This window comes from Poecilia mexicana, unplaced genomic scaffold (assembly GCF_051168715.1).
Source record: "Poecilia mexicana isolate PSO_F unplaced genomic scaffold, ASM5116871v1 scaffold_10, whole genome shotgun sequence".
Classification (NCBI taxonomy): Eukaryota; Metazoa; Chordata; class Actinopteri; order Cyprinodontiformes; family Poeciliidae; genus Poecilia; species Poecilia mexicana.
Window position 1 is genome coordinate 21,237,779 of NW_028263379.1, and position 22,062 is coordinate 21,259,840.

General features: G+C 38.4%; 1 protein-coding gene across 2 annotated transcripts in view; it reads left to right on the forward strand.

Annotated features, from left to right (window-relative positions):
• Positions 1 to 2,386: 2,386 nt before the first annotated feature.
• The window catches only part of LOC106920872 (A disintegrin and metalloproteinase with thrombospondin motifs 2-like), a 124,352-nt gene continuing 104,676 nt past the window's right edge, over positions 2,387 to 22,062 (forward strand). For both annotated transcript variants that reach the window (XM_014992168.2, XM_088009637.1), the window contains exons 1-2: positions 2,387 to 3,328; positions 6,992 to 7,416. In XM_014992168.2, the coding sequence (XP_014847654.2) occupies positions 3,241 to 3,328; positions 6,992 to 7,416 (513 nt within the window). In that variant the 5' untranslated portion in view covers positions 2,387 to 3,240. The remainder of the gene's footprint in view (positions 3,329 to 6,991; positions 7,417 to 22,062) is intronic.

Here is a 22,062-nt window from a genome sequence, read left to right on the forward strand (position 1 = left end):
GTTTCTGTTTCAATGTCAAAATGAAGTTGTGCTTTTGTTAATGAACATAATTACTTATGAATGAGACTATTTTTTAGCTGACTTGTTTAAGTGTATATCAAATGTAAAATATAAAAGGAGACCAAAACATGTTCCCCAAACGAGACAAATAAAAATTACATAATAATAATAATAATAGTAATAATAATAATGATGATAATGATAATTAATAATTCTGAGATCATAATGATGAGTGATACAAATGATGGCGAAAATCAATGAGCTCTGCAGGCTGAAGATAAATCCAGGCTGGATTTTCAGATGGCATATTTTAGATATGTTAACAGATATATTTATTGGCAATATGTTTATTGGATCATACGTTTTGTAGTTAGTCTATTTTAGTGTTCAACTATTTGTTTCTCATGTTTAGCCCATTACCTGGTTGCATTTTTACTGAGATTTGATGTGATAGACCAACATATATTATTACAAAGTCCAAAAGTAGTTATACAGGTTTCAATTTTTTTTACAATTAAAAAAAAAAAAAAAAAAAAAATATATATATATATATATATATATATATATATATATATATATATATATATATATATATATATATATAGGCCATATTGTAGCTTATCAGGTCCATGAAATCTTTACATTATACCAAAATTAAGCTTTTATTTCGCAAAATTTCATCAAAGTTTTGTAAATTGTCAGTTATGGAGTTGACACATCATGGTTGTGACAAACAATTTAGGAATAAAACAGAAGAAAAAACTAAAGAATAACTTAAGCTAACCGGAGCTAACTAGCCCTCCTAGCAAAGGAAGAGAAAACACAACGTCATGGGGTCCTCAGAAGTTCTGGTGCCCCCCAATAATGCCAGATTTTTTTACATTCTTTTCATTTCTGACGGTGTTGACAAAAACTAAGGACAAATTTCAACGGAGTTGGAAAATATCTAAAAATTATTTTGAATTCAATTTATCGATACTTTTATAATTATTTATATGACTACTTATACTTAATTGTCATAATATATAATTTTAGTATTTCTTTAATTGTTTTAAACTATAAGAATGTATTGAGTTCTGCTCCTGGACAAGGGCTTTTACAGGCATCATCCACCGACTACAATGTTTAAAATAAAAAAATATTCTGCAAAAAAAAAGAAAAATATACATTGTTGTGCTCACATGACCCAGGTTAGTTTAGTTAGATATTTGAAAAAAATATATATTTTGTGTATATTTTATTCAAATTTCATGCTTTATCCATAGGACCTGTTTTGTCCCTATTCTCAAGAATCACTGATATATATATATATATATATATATATATATATATATATATATATATCTATATCTATCTATATATATATATATAAATATATATATATATAGATAGATATAGATATATATATCTATATATATAGATAGATATATATATATATATATATATATATATATATATATATATATATATATATATAGATATCTATATCTATCTATATATATATATAGATATAGATATAGATATCTATATCTATCTATATATATATATATATATTTATATATATATATATATATATAGATATAGATATCTATATCTATATCTATATATATATATATATAAAATTACTCTTTGGCTCCTGTAAAAAGTCTACATGGCTAAAACGGTACATCTGTTATCCCATTGTGAAACACTGTGATGACAGCGGATGATTTTTCTTCGGGATGCTAAGACAGTGAGTTGAGTGAAGCTAAACACAGAGCAATGATGGGAGAAATCATGTTAGAGGCTGCAACAGACTTGAGTCTGGGAATACCATTTGCCTTCTAGGGACAACCGTAAGCATACAGACAGAGCAGCAACTTAATGGGACTGAGCTCAGATTACCCAAGTGTTAGGAACTTCTTGTCAAAACCTAAAAATAAGTTAAATTAAGAATCGGTTTCAAGGCTGGCAAATTGTTGTTCACGCTCACGCTCCCCATCCAGTCACTGTGAATTTCAGCTATAAAATATTGAGAGAAATTTAGTTTCTGGGGTGTGTCTCTGGCGTGTAAAGACGTGGCCTGAAACACTTTCAGAAGCGACGTCAGTGAATGGTGGCTCCACAAAGTTATGACTTCATTCTGCTTTCCTAGGAAAACTAAAGAAAAGCTTCCCTGCAGCATGATGCTGCCATTGCCAACTTTCATTGTGGTTATGGTGTGGTTATTAGTGTTAGATGGGTTGCACTGGATTTTATCAGTATTATAGTAACAGAAGCTGAAACCATTGCACACTTTACAGGAAGATGTATGCTTTATTAAAAAAAAGAAGAAGAAAAACTTAAAATTTTTCTTCAAATACGGATTTACTTTGTGTTACTCCATTACATCTAACTATAAAATGTTCACAAAATATGGGGACACTAATAGTTTTTTGCTCGTGTCTGTTGTCTAAATTATAATGCACATCTGTGTTCAAGAGTTTAGTAGTCAACAAGGGTAAATGATGTGCTAAATGAGGGCAATGCATGCTAGGAAGGACTGGAAGGAGCTCTCCTGTCTCTGCCTGTAAATTGGACCCTTGGGTCCTGCAAATACCCAGCACGTTTCCCGCAGGGGGCCGCTAGGGGCGCTGGTGCTCAGCCAGTCCAGGACGGCTAGCTGAATATTCAAAGTTTATGAAAAGGCTTGCAGCATATCGGGGACCGCTGGAGCGGAGCGCTGAACTGCAGTTATGAACCTGGAAAGAGTGGCCAAGTTGTAAAAAAAAAAAAAAAAACGACTTTTAGGCCGAGGCCCCTCTCGCGCTGGAGGTGTGATGAAGCAGCGAGCTGTCAGCGGGCCTGTCTGTCAGTGGGCCAGCGCTCCGTGAAACATCTCCCCATCTCACACACTTACACACACGGGCTGTGGGTGGGAGCTCAGTGCCCGGTGCGAGTGTCAAGGCGGCAGGGGAGGAGGGAGAGCGAGAGAGACGTGGAGCGGAAAGAAAAGGAAGAGTTGAGTGAGAGAGGGGAGAGAGTGAGAGACCTCGACTGAAAGAAGGAGAGCGAGGGAGAGAGCGAGAGGGAGAGAGAGACACCGAGGGAAAGAGAGAGAGAGAGAGGAGGAGAGCTCTGTCTTTCCCGGTGCACTTGGCAGTCTAGTTGCGGGCTGCTGTGCTGTTGCTGTCGTGGCGTGGCTGGTCGCGCCAGGCGGGGGAACTTCACCACACTGGAGCCCGGAGTCCCACTCTCTCACCTGCGCAGTTCGGAGCTGCCATGGCTCTCTCGCCAGGATTGACTGTCCTAATTATTCTGCCGGCCTTCCTGCTGCACACCAGCGGCCTTTACATCGCCAGTAGCGTTGGTGAGTACAGTACAGCCAAACGTGGCCAGTGTTTATACTCCGTATCTGATCTCATCTCTCATCAGCGGGGCTCCTCTGAGCGCTCCCCGGAACTCCGCTCCAAACTGTCCGGTTTTCTCATGCTTGCTTCCTCTTAGACCTGCCTTTTCAGCTTCTTCCCCCAGAATAACACAATTTGCAACTTCTGTGCGTCCTGCTGTTGTGCGCGTACTTTCCGAGGGTCCCTTGGCGGTGCAACTGCAAGCAGTGTTGTGATTTGCTCTCTTCCTCCTCCCCCTCGCTCCCATCCATTCACTGGATTAAATTCTTCTTTTAGAGAAGCACCAGATTTACCGATCACACTGTCGGGTTTTGCAGGGGAAGTAGCCGTAACGTTATCTGATTCGGCCGCTGTCGCATCTATCGATCTGTGACAGGACGCATGGAGTCGGATGTCAGCCTATTGATCACACTATTATCAAATCGTTCCCCAAACATAGAGAGGTCCGAGAGGGATTAAGAGGGTGCGCTTGATTTTATCAGTCAGCAAACTTTATGCATTTAGACTTGATGAGTGCGCCGGAGAGATGCTTGTAAGGAGGTGACACACCTGACTCCTGGATCAACACTGGCACCATGAAACGGCCTTGGCTCACGGTGTTTGCGTGTGTGTCAGTAGGTGTGGGAGCATCTCTGTAATGCACCTGTAAGGTGTAAGGTCACCGTTACGTGCGAACCGCATATAATAACATAAGAGCATCTGCAATGTATTCAAAGTAACGCTTTTAAAATGCAAACTATTCATTATAAGAAATATGTTACGTGTCTGAAATATTAGGTCGGTTTAATACCGTGTTTGCACGAATGCTTTCCCTCCTCCTCCTCCTCATCCTTCTTCTCCTTCTTCTTCTTCTTTTTTTTTTTAAGTCGGGCAGTTTGACAGTGATGAAGCAGCGTGAGAAAGCTGCAATTAGCACCTTGATCTTGCTCCGGGTTTCCTGTTGTCGGTGGAAGGGCACAGAAGGTGTCAGCAGCGCAGCGCTCACTGCTGAGGCTGCCGTTTCCAAATGCACGCAACCCGAGCGTCGGGGTCGCCTCTGGGTGCATGGGTGGGGTCTGCTCCTGTGTCTGTATGGAAGGGGCGCAATCGGAGGGGATTATGATATGATAATTTGGGAGTGGGGGTTCAAGCCCCCCCTCCTCCCACCCCCAAAGTATGAGCAGAGCCTCTTTCAAAAGTATTCACGCCCCCTGAACCTTTTCATACTTTGTCAAATTGCAACCTAAAATGTAAATGCATTGTACTGGGTGGGGGCTTTGTAAGGCAAATGAAAAGTAACGCATGGTTGTAAATTGGATGGAATATGAAACATGGTTTTGGACATTTCTTCTTACTAGAAACGTGTGCCATGCATTTGTAATCAGCCCTCTTCGTATTTGTGCTGCAATTATTGCTGTAAATCCTTTGTGCTACTACATTCATCTATCTATCTATCTATCTATCTATCTATCTATCTATCTATCTATCTATCTATCTATCTATCTATCTATCTATCTATCTATCTATCTATCTTTTTTTGCAAAATAGCTGAAACTATAAACAAGACATTTTCAAGTCTTTCCATGAATCCTCAATTGGATTTATGTCTGGACTTTGACTAGGCCTTTCTAAAAAAATAAAAATAAATGAATATCCTATGACCCACTTTTCATTGTGGCTCTAGGTTAGAACAATGTCTTACCTGAGATTGAATCTCCTGTGCAGACTCAAGTCCTGTTTTGGCCTTTTTTCAACTTTTCTTCCAGGACTGCCCTTAAAGTTCCAGTCATTTTGCCCATCAGCACTGACCCGCTTCCCAAAAATGTCACTGCTGAAGAATAGCGTCTGCATGACTCTGCCAACGCCTTGCTTTCATGTGGGGATGATGTGTTTTCAGCGTGATGAAGCAGATTTAGTGTTCCCCTAGTGTTTGGTATACAGGCCAGAAAGTCCAGTTTTCAACTCGAGCACCTTTGACTATGTGCTGGCGGTGTACCCTAAATTACTAGTTATAAAGTGTAAGTAGTGTGGTTTCTTTTGACCTTTTCTTTTTTAGTATTGGATTTCTGCACTCTTTAACACATTGCAGTTTGTTTCCCCCACCTGAGCTATGAAACTCTGCAGCTCCTCTATTACTTCAAGCCTCTTGATTAATGGTCTTCTCACTCTTAGATCTTAGTGATTCTGTTTATTCACCGAAGTCGTCTAACAAATCTGTGAGGCATTCACAGAGCAGCTGGCTTTATTCAAACATTTCATGACACACAGATGGACTTTGTTTCCTTATAAAAGTCAGATCCACTTGGTTTTATGTCGGGGGGATCAGAGTAAGCGCACAACCATTTTGTTTAATTTTCCGTTTAAAACAATTTAAATTATGCAACACTTTGTTTTGCTATACTATGTGAAATCACAATAAGCTACACTGAAGTTTGTGGTTATAACGCAACAAAATTTGAACAAGTTCAAGATTTATGAGTTACAGGCATTTTTTTAAGCTAATGTCTAATCTTGTAGGTCTTGTTTAAATGTAATGTAAGGTATGTAGATCACCATGATTCATATCTAGTTCAGCAAATTAAAGGGCATTAACTGCAAATTAATATCAAACCTAATCTGTATGACACCTGCAAACCCTCCATGTGTAAAAATTGGAAGACCTTCAACATACAGTGTGTTGAGAGTCTGTCTACAGAAAAGAGGAGACTGCCATAACACCAAAAAAAACTTAAAAAAAATCAACGAGATAAAGAGGAAGATGCTCTCTGCACACTTTTACAACAACTCTCTTTCTCTATGTCATTAAAAATATGACATCGAGTAATTTCATCTGGCAGAGGATTTCTAGAGACTTTAAATAAAAAAATCTTCATCTTTCAGTTTAACAACAATGAAAAATGTGCATGTAAAATGAATAACATAATACAACTTTTAATAGTTAAAAGCTTGATCTTAAGTGTTATAGTTTTCTATAGAACTCCAAATTGTAGCTAATTGGATCGATAATGTTGGGAGATAAACAGCGGCTCCAGAAATGATTGTGAATTAGTGTGAGGTGAATAAACTTGCAGATTCTCAGCCGTCGCATCGATTGATGCACCTTTTGTCAAAACCCTTTCTCTGTTATAATCTGTTGGACTTTGAGTTGAGCTTGATAGTTTTGGTTTCAGAATCTTGTGTTTCCTTTTATTCTAGTGTTACTCTTTTATTTCAGTGCCTGAGTCACCTATTCTCTCATATCTGTTCCCATCTGTTCATTCCCTCATCTGTGGAGCATCAAAGTGCCCAATATAAATACTTCTTGGTTCAGGTACTCCATGTCAGACCCTCTGTTGTTCGCACCCTGCTGTTTACAGTCTGTTCATGGCTAATAAGTTCTGGTAATTGAAGTCATCTTTATTTCCACAATGCTTCTGCTATCCTAGTTTCTGCAAGTGGATCCTCAGCTCCACCCTAAACATAACAGTGTACAATTCCATAATTTCTACCTTTGTAACTTTTGTTGTTTGATTTCTTACTTTTTTCTTACTTTCCCTATGACTTTTTTCTTACTGTTCTTCCCTCTCCTCTTCACCCAATAACATTCTTTACGTCTTCCTTCTGGATTGATCCCCTAATCCAATGCTGCTTTCCCTCTTTCCCAGACTCCCTGCAGCACATCCTGGGGGACTATGGACTGGTAATGCCGATCAGTGTGGATGCAGAGGGCCGCTTTCTGTCACATGCCGTCTCGGCTGGTCGCGTGGCAGCGGGGCAGTCCCGTAGGCGCCGGAAGAGGGAGGTAGGAGAAGGCAACGATGAGTGGGAAGGACCTAGAGGAGCCGAGGAGAACGGAGAGTACCACGCCGGTCAGGAGAGGCTTTACTACAACGTCACCGTCTTCGGCCGGGAGTTCCACCTTCGCCTGCGCCACAACGCCAGGCTGGTGGCCCCCGGAGCCAAGATGGAGTGGCACGACGACAGTGACAGCATTCGGTACTCTGAGCCGCTGCATGACGAGTGCCTGTACGTGGGGGACATCACAGACACACCTGGAGGCACCGTGGCTCTCAGCAACTGTGACGGACTGGTGAGTGGACAAGCAGCTGCACGTGTGTGACGAGTGGGATGTGGGGCTCGCCACGAAAGCATCTGGCAAAACACGAGGTGACACAGGAGAGCGCAAAACCCATCCAAATGGATTGGGTTACTCTAGGGCTGCACAATACATCACAAGTATATCATTAAAACAGCAACAGGACGACAAAGAGATAAGGTGATCAAGTCATTTAGGAACCACAGCTATCCTGTGTCAAGGCCAAAACGGCAGATGTTGTCTGGAAGGAACTTTTTCAATAAAACCTTCTTCTTTAAATCTAAATAATATTTTATGTTTTCCAGTAGCTGAATTGCACACTCATTATTTAGGGACATTAACATGTAATTAATCTTTTTATTACTTTTTATTAATTATTCATCTCAAGTCATATAGTTATCACATCATTCACCGATATTACTGCATATTGCATATTTTTCTAGGTTTCTCTATGGTGTGAGCTCCTTCTCCTGTCACATCCACTCCTTACAACTCTAGACTTGGCGTGAGATAAAGCTGAATCATGTTTTAGCCTCTTCACAGTCTCCTCAATATACTGAAGGGGTTTTCAAAGGAGTACATCAATATTTCTCTAATAATCTCATAAACAGGTATGAGGTTCTTACAGTTTGGTCACTTTGAGCATCATTAAAGTGATAATGCTCACTTTATTAAATTAATGCATAATGGTTTGCTGGGATCTTGATATGTCTTAAGGATTTTAAGCATTTTTTCTAACATCCTGTCGTGTTTTTTGATGCCCTCCTGCTTTGAATACTGTGTGTGAGTTGGAATCGAAGATGTGGAGCGTTAACCTGCATCAGAGCATTTCTTTTGCTGCTTTGTATTTTTCACACATTTTAGCATCAACTGTTTGATCCACCCTGGCATGAAATTTGAATGTTCTTTGTTTGCCGTCTAGTGGTCAGATGATTTTTGTGAACTACTCAGAAAGTAGGTCATGTCGTCAGTTTAACTTTCAGTTTTAGTGACAGAAGTTTTGCATAGTCCTTAATGAGATTACATGATTTTTTTTTCTTTATTGGGTCTTTGGTGCCATGTTTCAGTAGCAGTTGTGTAATTACTATAACAGTGGCACATATTTGCAATATACATGGTGTATCTGTGTGATGGGATTTTTAAAAATTGAACTAGTGATCAAATGCGTCAGAAATCGATGCCTTTCTAGACAACTGAAATGCAAGAACAAATATGAAATAGTGTGGTGGGAGCATTAGCAAAAGTGATGGGTGACACTTTTTTAATTCCTTCGCTTTGACTGTCCATGTTTCTTTGTGACCAGAAATATGTCCAAAAAGCAGAACTTGTCTTCCATGATTAAAAACATTAAAACGTTAAAAACAAATAGTCTTGTCTCAGCCAGATAACTGGTGGTAACAGGTGGGAGAGAGACAATAATGTATTCCTCTACCCTCCAAATTATAGTGTTGAATCCAACAAAAATGAAGGAATTAAAAGATTTACCCAATTTATGCGTCAAAAATGCTAGGACGCATAAATTGGGTAAATAATTAGGGGGAAAAAAGAGTGAATGAGAATATATGCAGTCTCAGCTTTTTGAGTTGTATCTGGCTTCATTTCGATGCAAGCAGAGAGAGCGGACCAATAATGATCAGTCCAACAACACTCAGGATTTAAACTGCCCCCATGAAATGTTTTGTTGCCCAACAGTTGCTCAAATAACTTTTAATAGATGGAAGGAGAAAAAAAAAAGGAAGGATATGGCAAACTGTTGGTGAATGACTGTCAGTGAGGGAGTGAAGTGAGATGTACACAGTGTGAAGACTGTGCACAGGAACTGAGATGAGAAGATGAGGAGAGACAGACCCAGTGCTAAAGGAAGAGGTGGAAGGGACGACTGTACGAGATGAGCCTAAGGCAGTGCAGGAGGAAAAAGGAAGGTAAATATGGAAGCAATATGCAAAAAAAAAAGGAGGATATGTACAGGAAGTGTTGAGTTTGGGGAGAGGCGGGGAGGGGAGGTGGTCCTCTCATTAGGGAAATGGTTCATTAGTCAGTCAAATCAGCCCACCATTGAAGCTGAGCGGCAGCAACTGGATCCATTTAGGGTTGAGGACACTGGGGACTGAGTGAGCAGCTGAGAGAGCAGGCAAGAAGCCAGAACAGGACTGGCCTGACATGCCCACTTAGCTTGATACCAGCCAGCGGCACCTCACCGCTGTTGCTTCTTGTTCTGCATTGTCCTTTCAGGCCTTATTGGCAATGTCTGGAAAAGCTTGCTGCTAAAGCAAAGTTGTAGCAGATCACAGATCCTGTCGGTACCAATCATTAGTTTGTTAACTGCACTCTTTCTTGTTCCACATATCCAAAGGATTTATTAACACATGTAGATTTCCTATCGTTTGCATGCGGGAACAGGTTCAGCTGAGTATAAATGTCTGCAGAGAAGGAATTATTATTATTATTATTATTATTATTTTGGAGGTTATGGGCACGGGAGAAAGGACCATGCTTCACTACTTCAAAAGCGTGTAGCACCTTTGAAGGCAGGATGTCGAGTTCAACAAGGATTTAAATGTTTTGTCAGCAGTTTTTGTTTGTCGTCTGTTGCGTGTTGGCTGCAGGGCTTTAGAGTTGCCTCATGTTACGGACATGTCACCGTTTAAAACGTGAGGGCCTTACTTTCTTTGAGACTCTGGCTCACCTCAGGCCAGAGCACCTTGGATTTTAAGGATCAATTTTAAATTCTTTAACGGCAAATATTCATGTTACGTCTCCTTTATTGGCCCTGTGATGTGTAGAGACACAGTTACACACGACAGTTCCTCGTTCTTTATGATTGAATTTTGTCTCACTTTTAATTCCAGGTCATTTTATTACCAATAATGTTGTATGTCTTTCTATTTTACTCATTCATTTCATTTTGGTTATTCGATTGTGTTTCTCTGGTGCTTAAATGTCCAAATCACTTTGTGATGCTTGACTGCATGAAAAGTGCTGCAGAAACGTAGCTTGGATGGATGAATGGATAAAAATAAAATGCTCCACAGCATCTTATTTACAAAGTTGAATGGATTTGAATCAAGTTTGTAGCAATATTAAGGAAGATTATGTTGGCTGGGACTCTTTCATTAATGTGTTTTTTCCAGGGTTTTAGAAAAACTGTTGCTTATTTGGAGTGATGTTAGTGGCTTCATACAAATGACACCGGCGGAAGCTACTGAATGTCTATTCAATGAAGATTTATACATTTTGAGTAGATGAGAAGCAATATTTTCCAAGGTTAGAAATAAATAAAGCTATCTTTAATAATAATAATAATAATAATAAAAAAACAATTTAGTGGAATTGCGTGGTTGTGAAATTGAGGAAAGCTGGTCTCAGATACATGTAATGAAATCCTAGAAATGGTTTCTCATTGCAGACGGGAGAGGATTAGCGAAGAGAAATTGGACCAGAACCAGGATCTGAATTCCTGAACTCCTTTCGTCTCCGTGTGTTTGCTTAGAGAGGCTGTTGATTGTTCTGGCCTGATTCTGTGCACAACTGGGTTTGTATCTGTTGTCGCAAAGATCGGATTGATGACTGTGGTTATTATGACAACATTGCGATTTATGTTTTCATGACGGATACTTATTTTACCGTGAGACGCTTCTCGACATGCTGAAAATGATGAATTCATTTTCACTTCAAACACTTCATCTTTTCTCATCCCGCTCCTCTAAGACATGTGCTGCTTTGAAGGAACTCAGTATTCTCCTTAAAGTTTTGCTGCATGTCCTTTTTGCCCAGTTTCTGAGAACATGTCGTTAGAGCATGTTCCCCAAGCTCTTTGTTCAGTTTTCTCCATTATGTAGTCGTGACTCTTGGAGGTAAAGTATCCTTGAAGTAGATGAAGCACATTGAGAAATGCTCTATTCAGAGACATAAGTGTATTACTCCATTTTGATTTATTATGAACTCCAAAGTATTTGACCTGATATAAAAAATGAATAAATTATGAGTCAAACACAAGAATTGAATAGACAAGTAAGTAATAAAGTTACATGACTCAGCCTCTTGAATTTCCACAGAATCATCTTTTACGCTTCGACTCTAGAATAAGAGTTTGTCAGTTTACTCGTACAGACTTCGACAGGCGAAATGTGTACATTAAAATAACATTTTATTGCATTTCTATAACTTTGAGTTGAACATTTTTGAGAAACCCAATGTCTATTTTGATTTCAAACAATTCAATGTGGAAAAATCCTACATTAAGAAATGATTGTTTTAATCTGAAACACTGGTGGGACAATTACAGATACTCCTAACGATCCTGAGGCATTTTTTAAAAATTCATATCTTTGAATCATTTGAAGTTAATTAGTTGAGCAGAAATGACACGACACACACCGATTCATCTTAGTCACTAAAACACTAGAAAGAGGGCCTTTAATTACGTTTCCACTGAGTCAGGAGGCTGGTTGAAGGGGTTAAAAGAAAACTCTAATTCTCACTGTAGGAGAGCCGAAAAAGTCTCCTTGTGGTCAACAAGTTTCCATTAAAGTAACAGAAGATCTCTGCAAGCAGATCTGTTCTGTGGGAAGCCGAGCAGAAAAAAAAAAAAAAAAAACATTTTCTGTCTTACCATCACTAACATAAAAATGCATGCACATAGATGAAAATGAAACGAAGGTATTTAGCATCAACAAAAATAAATTATTATGTGGAAAACCACATTAGGTCTATTGTAAACCATAACAAGGGATCTGTGATGCTGTGAGTCTGTTTCTCTTCGAAAACAGACCTTCTCATGGTGTCTACACCTCTTGTCCAATGACGGCTAGAGATGTTTTGCCCAATTTATTTATTTATTTTTGTTGTTGTTTCCATGAAATGACATCACATTTAAAAGTCAAAGTACTTTTTGTAGTTGAAAAATCTGGTATTAAATTAGATTCTACTTAAAAAAAAAAAAAGTTTGGGAACCTCTATAGAGCTACATATTGTCCTAACAGGACAATGACCCCACTTTGTGTATGCTTCAACTTTGTGAAATGTATTACAACTCAATATTCTCCTTTTGCCAAAAGGACGTTGAGTAAAGTATTAATAGCAGGAGTACCACTGGCTTAAACAGAACATGTATTTCATCTTATTTTGTAAAAGAAACAACAAAAAAATTGTTTCTTAACATTGAATGTTTTGCCAAATGAATAAATATACTGAAATTAAAGTGTAACTTTTATTACATTTTCTGTATACGCTTATGCTACTGCAGAAAAAGATGTTATTTAAGTACCTACCAAATAGTCCACTTCTATATGAAGAAAATATTCTGTTTCTTATATCAACCTATACTTTGAGGGCTTGATGTTCTTTTAGATGCACCAGAGTAACCAGTAGATTCTGCGCATTAATGTGCCAGTTACAGTGTGAACAGAGTCTTACAGGGAAATGAAGGGCTGCACAAATCGACTATGGAGAGGACTGATATCTTTAACAATGCGTTTCATAGAGGATGTGTGTTACCACTCATCTTCGGCTTTACAGCTCCTAACCAGGTGGGTGCACACCTGGTTGATTAAATACCGCTCTGGTGCAGACATTTGCTGCTTGTTGCATCCCCAAATAAATGCACTGCATACGTGCATCAAATTTCAGACATGGGTGCAGGAATCAAAGTTTCGTGCACCCGTCTTGTTGCATTCGCCCCGCGGTTCCCCTAGTTCTTTATGTTTCTTGGCCAGCAGCAAAGCAGAAGGACTCTCCTAATGATGTTATTAAAAGAGTCAGGAAAATGACAGAGAAGGTGAAAGACAAAAGAATGTAGGAGATAGCTTCTTGCTTCCTCACACCCACATATTCAGAGCTTCAGCAAAAAAAAAAAAGGAAGAAAAAAAAAGAGAGACAGCGAGAGGAGAGACAGTGTTCCTTTATGAGCACTCTGTCTGTTTTTAGCAACAGCTCTTCTCCTGTGCAATGATCAGACAAGTGCTGTTCAGGGTTAAGGGTATTGCCCATCATCTAGGCAGAAAGTTTACAGCTGTCAAAATTTCTCAGTGGTTTTTCAATAGCATAAATTATCTCAAGTTGATTACTCTTTAGCCCTTATTCCACACAGGCGATACTCTTGTATTCTTTTCCTTGCTGTGAATGTTGTGCGTCTGATTAGCACACAGCATGAATGCCGAAAGGCAGCACTGTGACTTTGTGCTTGCATTGAAAACACTCTGGCATAAATGGCAAAGAGAAATGCCAAAGAATTGACAGGTTGTTTATTGATTCATTTTCTTTTGGGTTGGAAACATTGTTTTTTAACACAGAAGCAGCCCACTCGGCGTTTCAAAGCTTTCCTGGAGCATACAGGCCCCGAGGAAGACGCTGCCTATTTGCTAATGTCACAAAGATGGATGAGGCCAACATTTTCTTAACTCTTGTCTAAGACTGTACAGGTACAGAACTTAATTTATGCAGAACATTTCATAAATCTTAGATTCCATTTTTTATTTTTATTTTTTTACTGGATATTTCCAGTTTGGGTTTGAGCAAGTGTTGCTTCATATCGTTGGGGAGCCATTTCGTTCAAGTCAAATAACACTATTTATAAATTATTATTAATAAATATTTCATTAAGCAAAATAAACATAAAGCATTTTTTTCCACCTTATTTGTTTAGTTTTAATTTATCTGAAGATTTATTTATTTTATTCAAGCCTTAATGGGACGCAGCCTCACATGTTACACTCTCATGCAGATGCGGTGGATTTCATTAAAACTCCACCCCCAAATTTGAATATAAGAACATGAAATAAAAATCCTGCCATAAAAACCTTGAAATTAAAATGGTGCTAAGAAAATAAATCCTTGAAACGCATAAAGTAGCTTATAAAAAGAAGTCACGGCATAAAAAAACCATTATGAAGTAAACAATGAAATAAATAAGAGTCTGATTTAGAAACTCTGATCCGTGGACGTTTGGTCAAATCAGGGCCCCTTTCTTCAGCTTCAGGTTTTAGGTGTATAAGCTGCTTGATATTTGGCATTCACTTAGTTTTGGTTTAGGTTTGACCCTAATCGTTGCACGCATTAAGAAAAGTGTTATTTATATCTTAATTCCTTCAACAGTGTTAACATTGACCTGAAATTATCATCGTATCTTTTTACTCACGGCACTTTAGGGGGGCTGTAAATGCCTTTAAAAACTTTAACTCCATTTTTACATTAGGGCGATTCAACATTAGATTAATATGCAGTACAAGTCTGCTTAGCTAAACGTTATTACCACTGAATCAACTTGGCATATCTAAAAGTCCACCATCATCTGAGCCTGACCAGATGTCAGCAGCAAAGTTTGCAGACTTGCACTCTTTTCCTGGCGTATTAAAGACTTGATCTGACGGCTTACTTGTGGTGCACTTAAAGGAAAAGTACATTTTTAGTAGGTCATCAGCTTTGTCAGTCAAAAAGCTCTCTAAATTAAGCATTGCTTCAGGCTCTTCTTTTCCCGTGTGACCTTCCTACCCAACAATTTCTCTTTTATTTTTTGTAAAAGCTAACGGCTATTAACGTTTTGTGGCATTTATCTGTAAAGCTGCCATGCAGCTGCACTAAAATATAAACAGTTTTTTATGTGAATACTTAAGTAGCAGTTTGACAAGTTAACAAGTCCAATTTGTAATACATTTTGGATCGTGGCAATGGCGGTGTGAACTCATAAAAACTTGTGTTTAAACTCATTCTGGTGATTTGCTACCCTGCATGGAGTCACCCTTCCAAACAGAAGGGCTCACTGTGAAGAAAGTATAACTTTCACCTCTATGCAAGTATTAATGGTGCAAGAATTATTGCACTTGATTGAAAGCCTGAAATGATAAGAGTAATTTTGCTGTTTTCTGTTGAGGCTTCCTGTTATCTACTGAATGTCTTGCTCTCTAATAACTAAGCTGTTCGTGATGTATTTATTTATTTATTTTAAAAGGCAAAGAACAAGTTTTACATGTGTTTCTGATTTTAGTTCTAAGGCAAGCAACTTGGATTGAATTAGATAAGATTGATTAGAATCTGCACTGAATTTTATTATTTTGATTTGTTCCAAGATTTACAGCAGGATAAGTTGGTGAACATAATTTTCCTATTAAGTGAATTTAAAGCTTAGATAACATTAAGTATTAAATCGCCTTTCTCAGCCACTTGCTTGCATGTCTGCTGAGATCTCAATCGTGCCACAGTTTATCGATGGAGGTGAACGCCAGTTCCTTTAAAATAATCAGAATCGCAATAAATCGTGTCAGTGCCACTTGCCCCAGCCTGCAGCCCATGGAGCATGCTCAGTCATTACCTCCACATTAGGAGTTAATAGAAAAGGCAGCTGTGTGCCGAGCCAAGCCATATATCCATCCAGCCGACCCAGCAGCTAAGCCTGGTCAGGCGTAGCGGCTCTGGGCCCTGCAGTGTGTTATTCCTCCCTGGGTCACACGATAAGCAGCTCTCCGCTATAATCAGCTCAAATTGAAATGATGACATCAATTATAGTACAACACACAGCTGTTATTGACCCTAGCCCTGCCTGACTGTAAAACAAACCAAAACAAAAAACAAAACAAAACAAAAAAAAAAAAAAAACAGTGGAGTGAGGCCTGCAGGAACCACAGGGCTGGAGGGAGAGCCTGGTACACTGGATAAGAGGCCAGTGTACGGCATGAATGAAGTGTGGAAGAAGGAGAGAGAGAGAGAGAGAGATATGCCCCCTAGTATCTGATTGCAGTGTAGCTCTACTCAAACATACAATTACTCAATCTGGAGCTATTATCAGAATCAGAGGAAAAGGCGGAGAGCGGGCGAGAGAGACATAGAGTAAACTCATTCTGAGGAATGTTACACTGAGCAAACGAGTGCTTTTACCAGAGCTGTGATTACTGCCACTCACTCCATGCACTTAACCAGCCCCCTCGCCGCTCTTCCTCCCCTCGCTCTCTGTCATTCACACAGGGCTGCCTCCGTTTATCTGAGTGCTTCAAATAATAGGACTCGCTACAGAAAATAGAGCAGTGGAACCCCAACAATTTAAGGGAAATACCTCTGTGATGTCATAATACAAGTGGGTTATTGTTATACTCCATACTCTACAGCGAATGTGGCAGTGGGGAGGATTCATATACACACACACACACACACACATATATATATATATATATATATATATATATATATATATATATATATATATATATATATATATATATATATATATATATGGAATAGTTTGCCAAATGAGATTGTGTTCTCATAAATATGGCTGTGAAATAAGCAGATTTGTACTCATTAATGACGGCAAAACAAACAACAACAAAAAACTGTGTTATGAATTGTTTGATTTGATCTGTTTATCTCAAGCCGGTTTTTAATGACAAGAAAACAAGCAATCAGTAGGACAGATAAACCATCCGCATACATAACTGAGAACAAAATAATTTGTTTTTTTGTGAGGTCTATCTAATTGGTTATCAGACATGTATGTAATCGATTACTAAACTGGGTTTTCATCAATTCATAATCTATTAAACCAGACGTGACTGGATCAAAGCTCAGATGGACATGAGCTCTTCTGGCTATACTCTGTACTATGTGCATGTGCATCGTCTCTGTTTTTTAACTCTACAGTGGAAGGAAAGTGTGCGTGCTTCTGTGGCTTTTTGTTACAAATAGAAATCTGAATGAACATTTGTTTATAGACCCTTCACCGAGATATCTCCAAATAAAATCTGCCAACACACAACCTTTTACTTACAGTGCGAGAAAGTGATCCTTTACTCAGGTGGAAGAATTTGTTGATTTGGACGCCATCAGTCATGCACATCATAAATTTGGCCTTTACAGAAGAAAGACATAAAATGTCCAGATTAAACTTTGCTTGAATCCACATAGAAAACATAACAAACACGTTATGTTTCGTAACTTATGTTTTTTTTAATTATTATTATTATTTTAAATGTTCCTCTGGTCATTTAAAAAAAAAAAAAAAAAGATGATGATTTTTGGCCTCCATGCAAAAATACTGTTTGGCAGAAAACTAAGTACAGCACCATGCTGTGGGCATCTTTTTCTTTTTTTCTCTTTCCAACAGGACAGCAGCTCTTAATATATACAGACAGAGTTGCAAAGGAACGACATGTATTTATCAAGAGTGATTTTTAAATGGTACCAATCACCAATATCTGATGTTGGCCTAACATCTGATCCTCTAGTGAGTAATGATTCCTTTAGCTGGAAAATATGTAGATGAAAATGTCGGTAGTTCAGACTTCTGGTTCCTTCATATTTCTTCATCATTGCAAACTTGTCTTACCAAGCATGAAATATAATAATGCACATAAAAAATAGGGAAATCATTAAGTAATGTAGCATTTCTTTAAATGCTTTTTGTGCCTGTTTGACCAGTTCTAAGCCCGGGAGTCCCCACCGGACTGCACAGCCATGCAGAGAACTGATCGATGCTCGCAACATCAGCAGTTCTGCAGCTCTCTGCAGAAGCCTCTGTAGGGCTTCTTAGCAAACCAGACGAGACATCATCCTCTCATCCCACCGTCTTAACAAGCCATCTTCCAGCCCCACCTCCAACTGACCCTGCCTCCATCATCTGGAGCTTATTTTACCTCCCGTTTCATGTTTCCCCGCAAAACAACATCAGAGAGAGCGTAAGAAAATGAGCAAGGTGCGGACACTTGTTTATAGCTATTTTTGGTAATGGAGGTATAATTAGCATGTACACTTCAAATCAAAAGGTTACATCCTTCATTTAAGAAGCTTGGAAACTTCAGTGCCTGATCATGGGGGGATGTTATGCTTGCCAGCTGTTTCTACCTCATACGCTTTTTTTTTGTACTGCTGCCCTCATACTGTTGATTTGTTTTACTGACTCTCATTTGGATTTTCTTCTTTTCTTCTGTTTTTTCTGTAACAAAAACATTACACATTCTTTTTGGTTGTGCATAAGGACTTCAGGAATTGCAACAGTGCAGGCATATGTAATATATTATATAATGACATGTTGTATTCTAATAGCTGACACTGTGGGGGCTGGAGTGAAGAAGCAGAAACAAAGACATGCTTTCCTTTGATCAGTCTGACTTATTGTTTGCCAACGTGTACATGGAAAGCTTTGGATATGGCCGTACAATTACATAACCTGTTTGCCAAGAAAATAATGGACATTGAGAGAATTTTTCTTATTTCATTTTTTTTTACGTGTAAAGCACAGTGGGATATTTTTTTAGTGTGACACTAATGTGTTCTTGGTGCATCCTCTCAATTATGGGAAGGGAAAGACGGCACTCCGTTAATAGGATGTAACATCCAGGCTTTACTGCGCTGGAGTCAGTTTTGTTTTTCCAAACTTTTGCTGATTCTGTTTTTTTTTAATGAAAATACTGTATATTACGGAAGCGTATATCTTTAAACATTGTTTTATCCAGCAAATAAATCCTTCGAATTCTCTGAAAGAGACAGGAGTTTTTAAACCACCTGGAAAATGAAGCCATTGTAAACATATCCCCATTTCCCCTCTTCGAAGCTCCTGCTGTTTTTATTTTTTTTATTTTTTGTGCTTGTAGAAAGAAAAGATTGAAATTTTCATGTGTAATTTGTGTTGTGAACAGAAATGTATCTGAATTTTCTTCATTTGACCGGCGGATTAGTAGTTAGGACCAGATATGGGAAAACTGGCCCATCTCAAACCTTAGCCAATTGACACTTATTGTCATATAAATGAAATGGAGCACATCCTTAACAACATAATCAGACTAAGCAAATCTTGTATATCTTGTAAAATATTAGGAGATGAGAAGCTCCAAGAGTTTGAATTTTAAATGTAAACTTTCAGACTGATCTGAGGAAAGCACGTCTTTATTTGTCCCTCCTTCTCCAGAGCTCAGCATCGGCCTTATTGGAAGAGACGTTGGTGGGACACTGGACAAGCTGGCAGTCAGTCAAAGAGCTGGCACAATGACGAGGCCGTTAGCTTCTCACCTACACCCAATTTGGAATCGCTAAATTACTGACAACTCTACAGACAGACAGACAGACAGGCTAAACTTGCACTGCATTGCAGCTGTTTTGTTGTCGTTTGTACTGAGTCTGCACTCGGGATTTAAGATTCTGCTACAGTGTCTTTAAAAGACGAAAATATGATTTTTTTGTTGGTATTGAAATGGTACCTTGACAGTTCCAGATAAAAAAAAACCCCCCAGAAAGACAAGATTTTTAATAGCAAAATCTTAAATATGTTTATTAAATGTTAACTAGTACCATTTAATATTAATTAAATATTAAATTGGAGATGGTCACATTTACCAACATGGTTAATACAATGTATTTCTTTGGTGATAGTGTCCTTTGTGTGAATTACATTTAAGATTTTCAAAAATGCTCAATTTCCTCCTCTTCATCTTGTGGACTGCTATTGAAAAAGGCAAACAGCAAAGCATCCATATCTTTTATTATTGCTTCCTTCATATTTCGGTGCTTCTGTGTTATTTTTAGATCTTCCTCTAGAAAAAGAAAAAAAAAAAAAACAGTGGCAAAAAAAACAAAAAAAACCAAACACACATAATGTCACTTTCAGTTTGTGTCCCCTGGTTTATTTAACTTTTCACCCCAGCTTTACTTGTTAGTTCTTTTTTTGTTTGTTTTTGTACGACTAAGCGCGTTGTATCTACATGCCAATGGTATCTTTCAGCAGTTCCTGAAACTGTTGCGAAAAGTAACGTCTTGAGCCAGAAGAAGATTCCAGCTCTGCAGACGTGGCGTCCAGTGCCATTTTCTAAAAAACTCCCATCAATCTGCCCTCTTAAACCACTAGCATTCCACACTATGGTGGGAGATTCCTCTTAAGATAAAATGCATGTTTCACTCACTTTTTATTTGCTGTAGGACTTAGAGAATTATAGGTGATTTTTTTTTTTAATTTATTCTACAAGTTCAAAACAGAAACCATGGACCATAAATGTACTATTCTAAGATTCAAGCAGTGTCTTCTCCATTTTACCATGTCTTTTTTTTTTTTTTTTTTTTTACATTTTTACATTTTAACATTAATCTTTGTTCACCGTCACTTCACTGGTCCGTTTGGTTTTTGGACCAAATTCTACTTTGTGATTAAGATATCTAGACAGGCAAACATTGTTTTTGGTCAAAATGTTTTGTTTCTCAGTCCGGTTTGCACAAAATATCTCCTGATTTATTCAAAGAGTACAAAAGTAATGGGTATATATAAAACATTTCTCTGTTCACAAACTGTGGATAGAGACCATCTCCAAATCCTGACTCAGACTACAGTCAGTGTTCGTTCATATATTAAATATGTTAGTTTTAAATTTAAATGCACACTTACTGTTGTTGTTGGAGCAGAGGCGTTTTTATGCCCTATGAAAATGCTAATAATCTTATAGAGAAGGAGTCAAAGATCCTGCAAGAAATTCCCAATCTTTGTCAAAATCTTTTTTGCGTAAAACTTGTTAAGGATTACATTGGCCTTGTCCAGGAGTGCCAGTCATCGTAATAGCGAAGGTCTGTTAACGTACATATGTTTGCTTTGGTATATTTAATATAGTCATGTGTGAAAACATTAATAGAAAAAAAGGGACTAATAAAATAATAAATGTTGTAATAGTCCTTTTGTGTGTTTTTGGCTATTGCTAAAAGCCATTTATATTTTTAATTTTGCTTTACATTTACCCAAAGGTCTCCCTGCAGTGAAGTGATTGACAGCACTGCTTGAAGAGAAAGAAAAATATAAATCTTTTCTCACAAGCTAATCTTCTGCCTCTCTCTCTCTCTCTGTCTCTGTCTCTCTGAAAAACGCTGACACACAGTGACACACAGGGGAGTGTGGACTTTTTGTCAGGTTGCGCACCATCTCCACAGTTCATTTCTAATCCTCTTTCTCCCTTTTCTCCTTTTATTCGCGATTACAAACAGTCACTTTGGCCCAGCGCAGGGATTCCACATTACGAGCGCCCGGCGGAAAGCTAAATCTGGGGGATCCAAAACGTGGTTGAAACGAGAACAGAGCTGCTCAGACGGGGAGCAGGTTAGATATGTGTAGCGAAGAACTGAGATGAGCCTAGAGAAGAGAGAGCAGCATAAAAATAGAGTGAGGCTTTTTCATTTGTTTTGTGCTCTTGAGCTTCTCCCGTCTCCCAGCTGTGGGGTTTTCCCTCTCAGGGCGGGCGTGGCTGCAGCTGACTGATGCGATGTGAAGGGACGCTTCTCTGTGTTTCTCTCACTCGAGTGTGACAGAATGAAGCTGTCATTCAGTTGTGTCTTATTTCCCAGTTCCTTGCTTTATTTCTCACAGCTGCTGGTTTAAATGGTTTTCTACCAGCACCGGTGTCCATCCAGAATGATTAGTTTGTATGGATGTTGCATTTGTGAAATCTTTTCTATACTTTCCTCAACATTTTGCCCTGGTCAGTGTGTCGCTAAAACGTAGCGATAACTAAGTTTTATTAATAAATGTTGCTAGGAGAAGGTCTCAGGTAATCTACCTTCGATTTTCAAGGAACAGACTTCTTGGAAAAGCTCATGTTTACTCTAAACGTACGTCAAACAGGCTTTCTAGTATTTTCACTTCATCAGGAAACATTCTGATGAAGAATGGTTTCTTCATCAGAATGT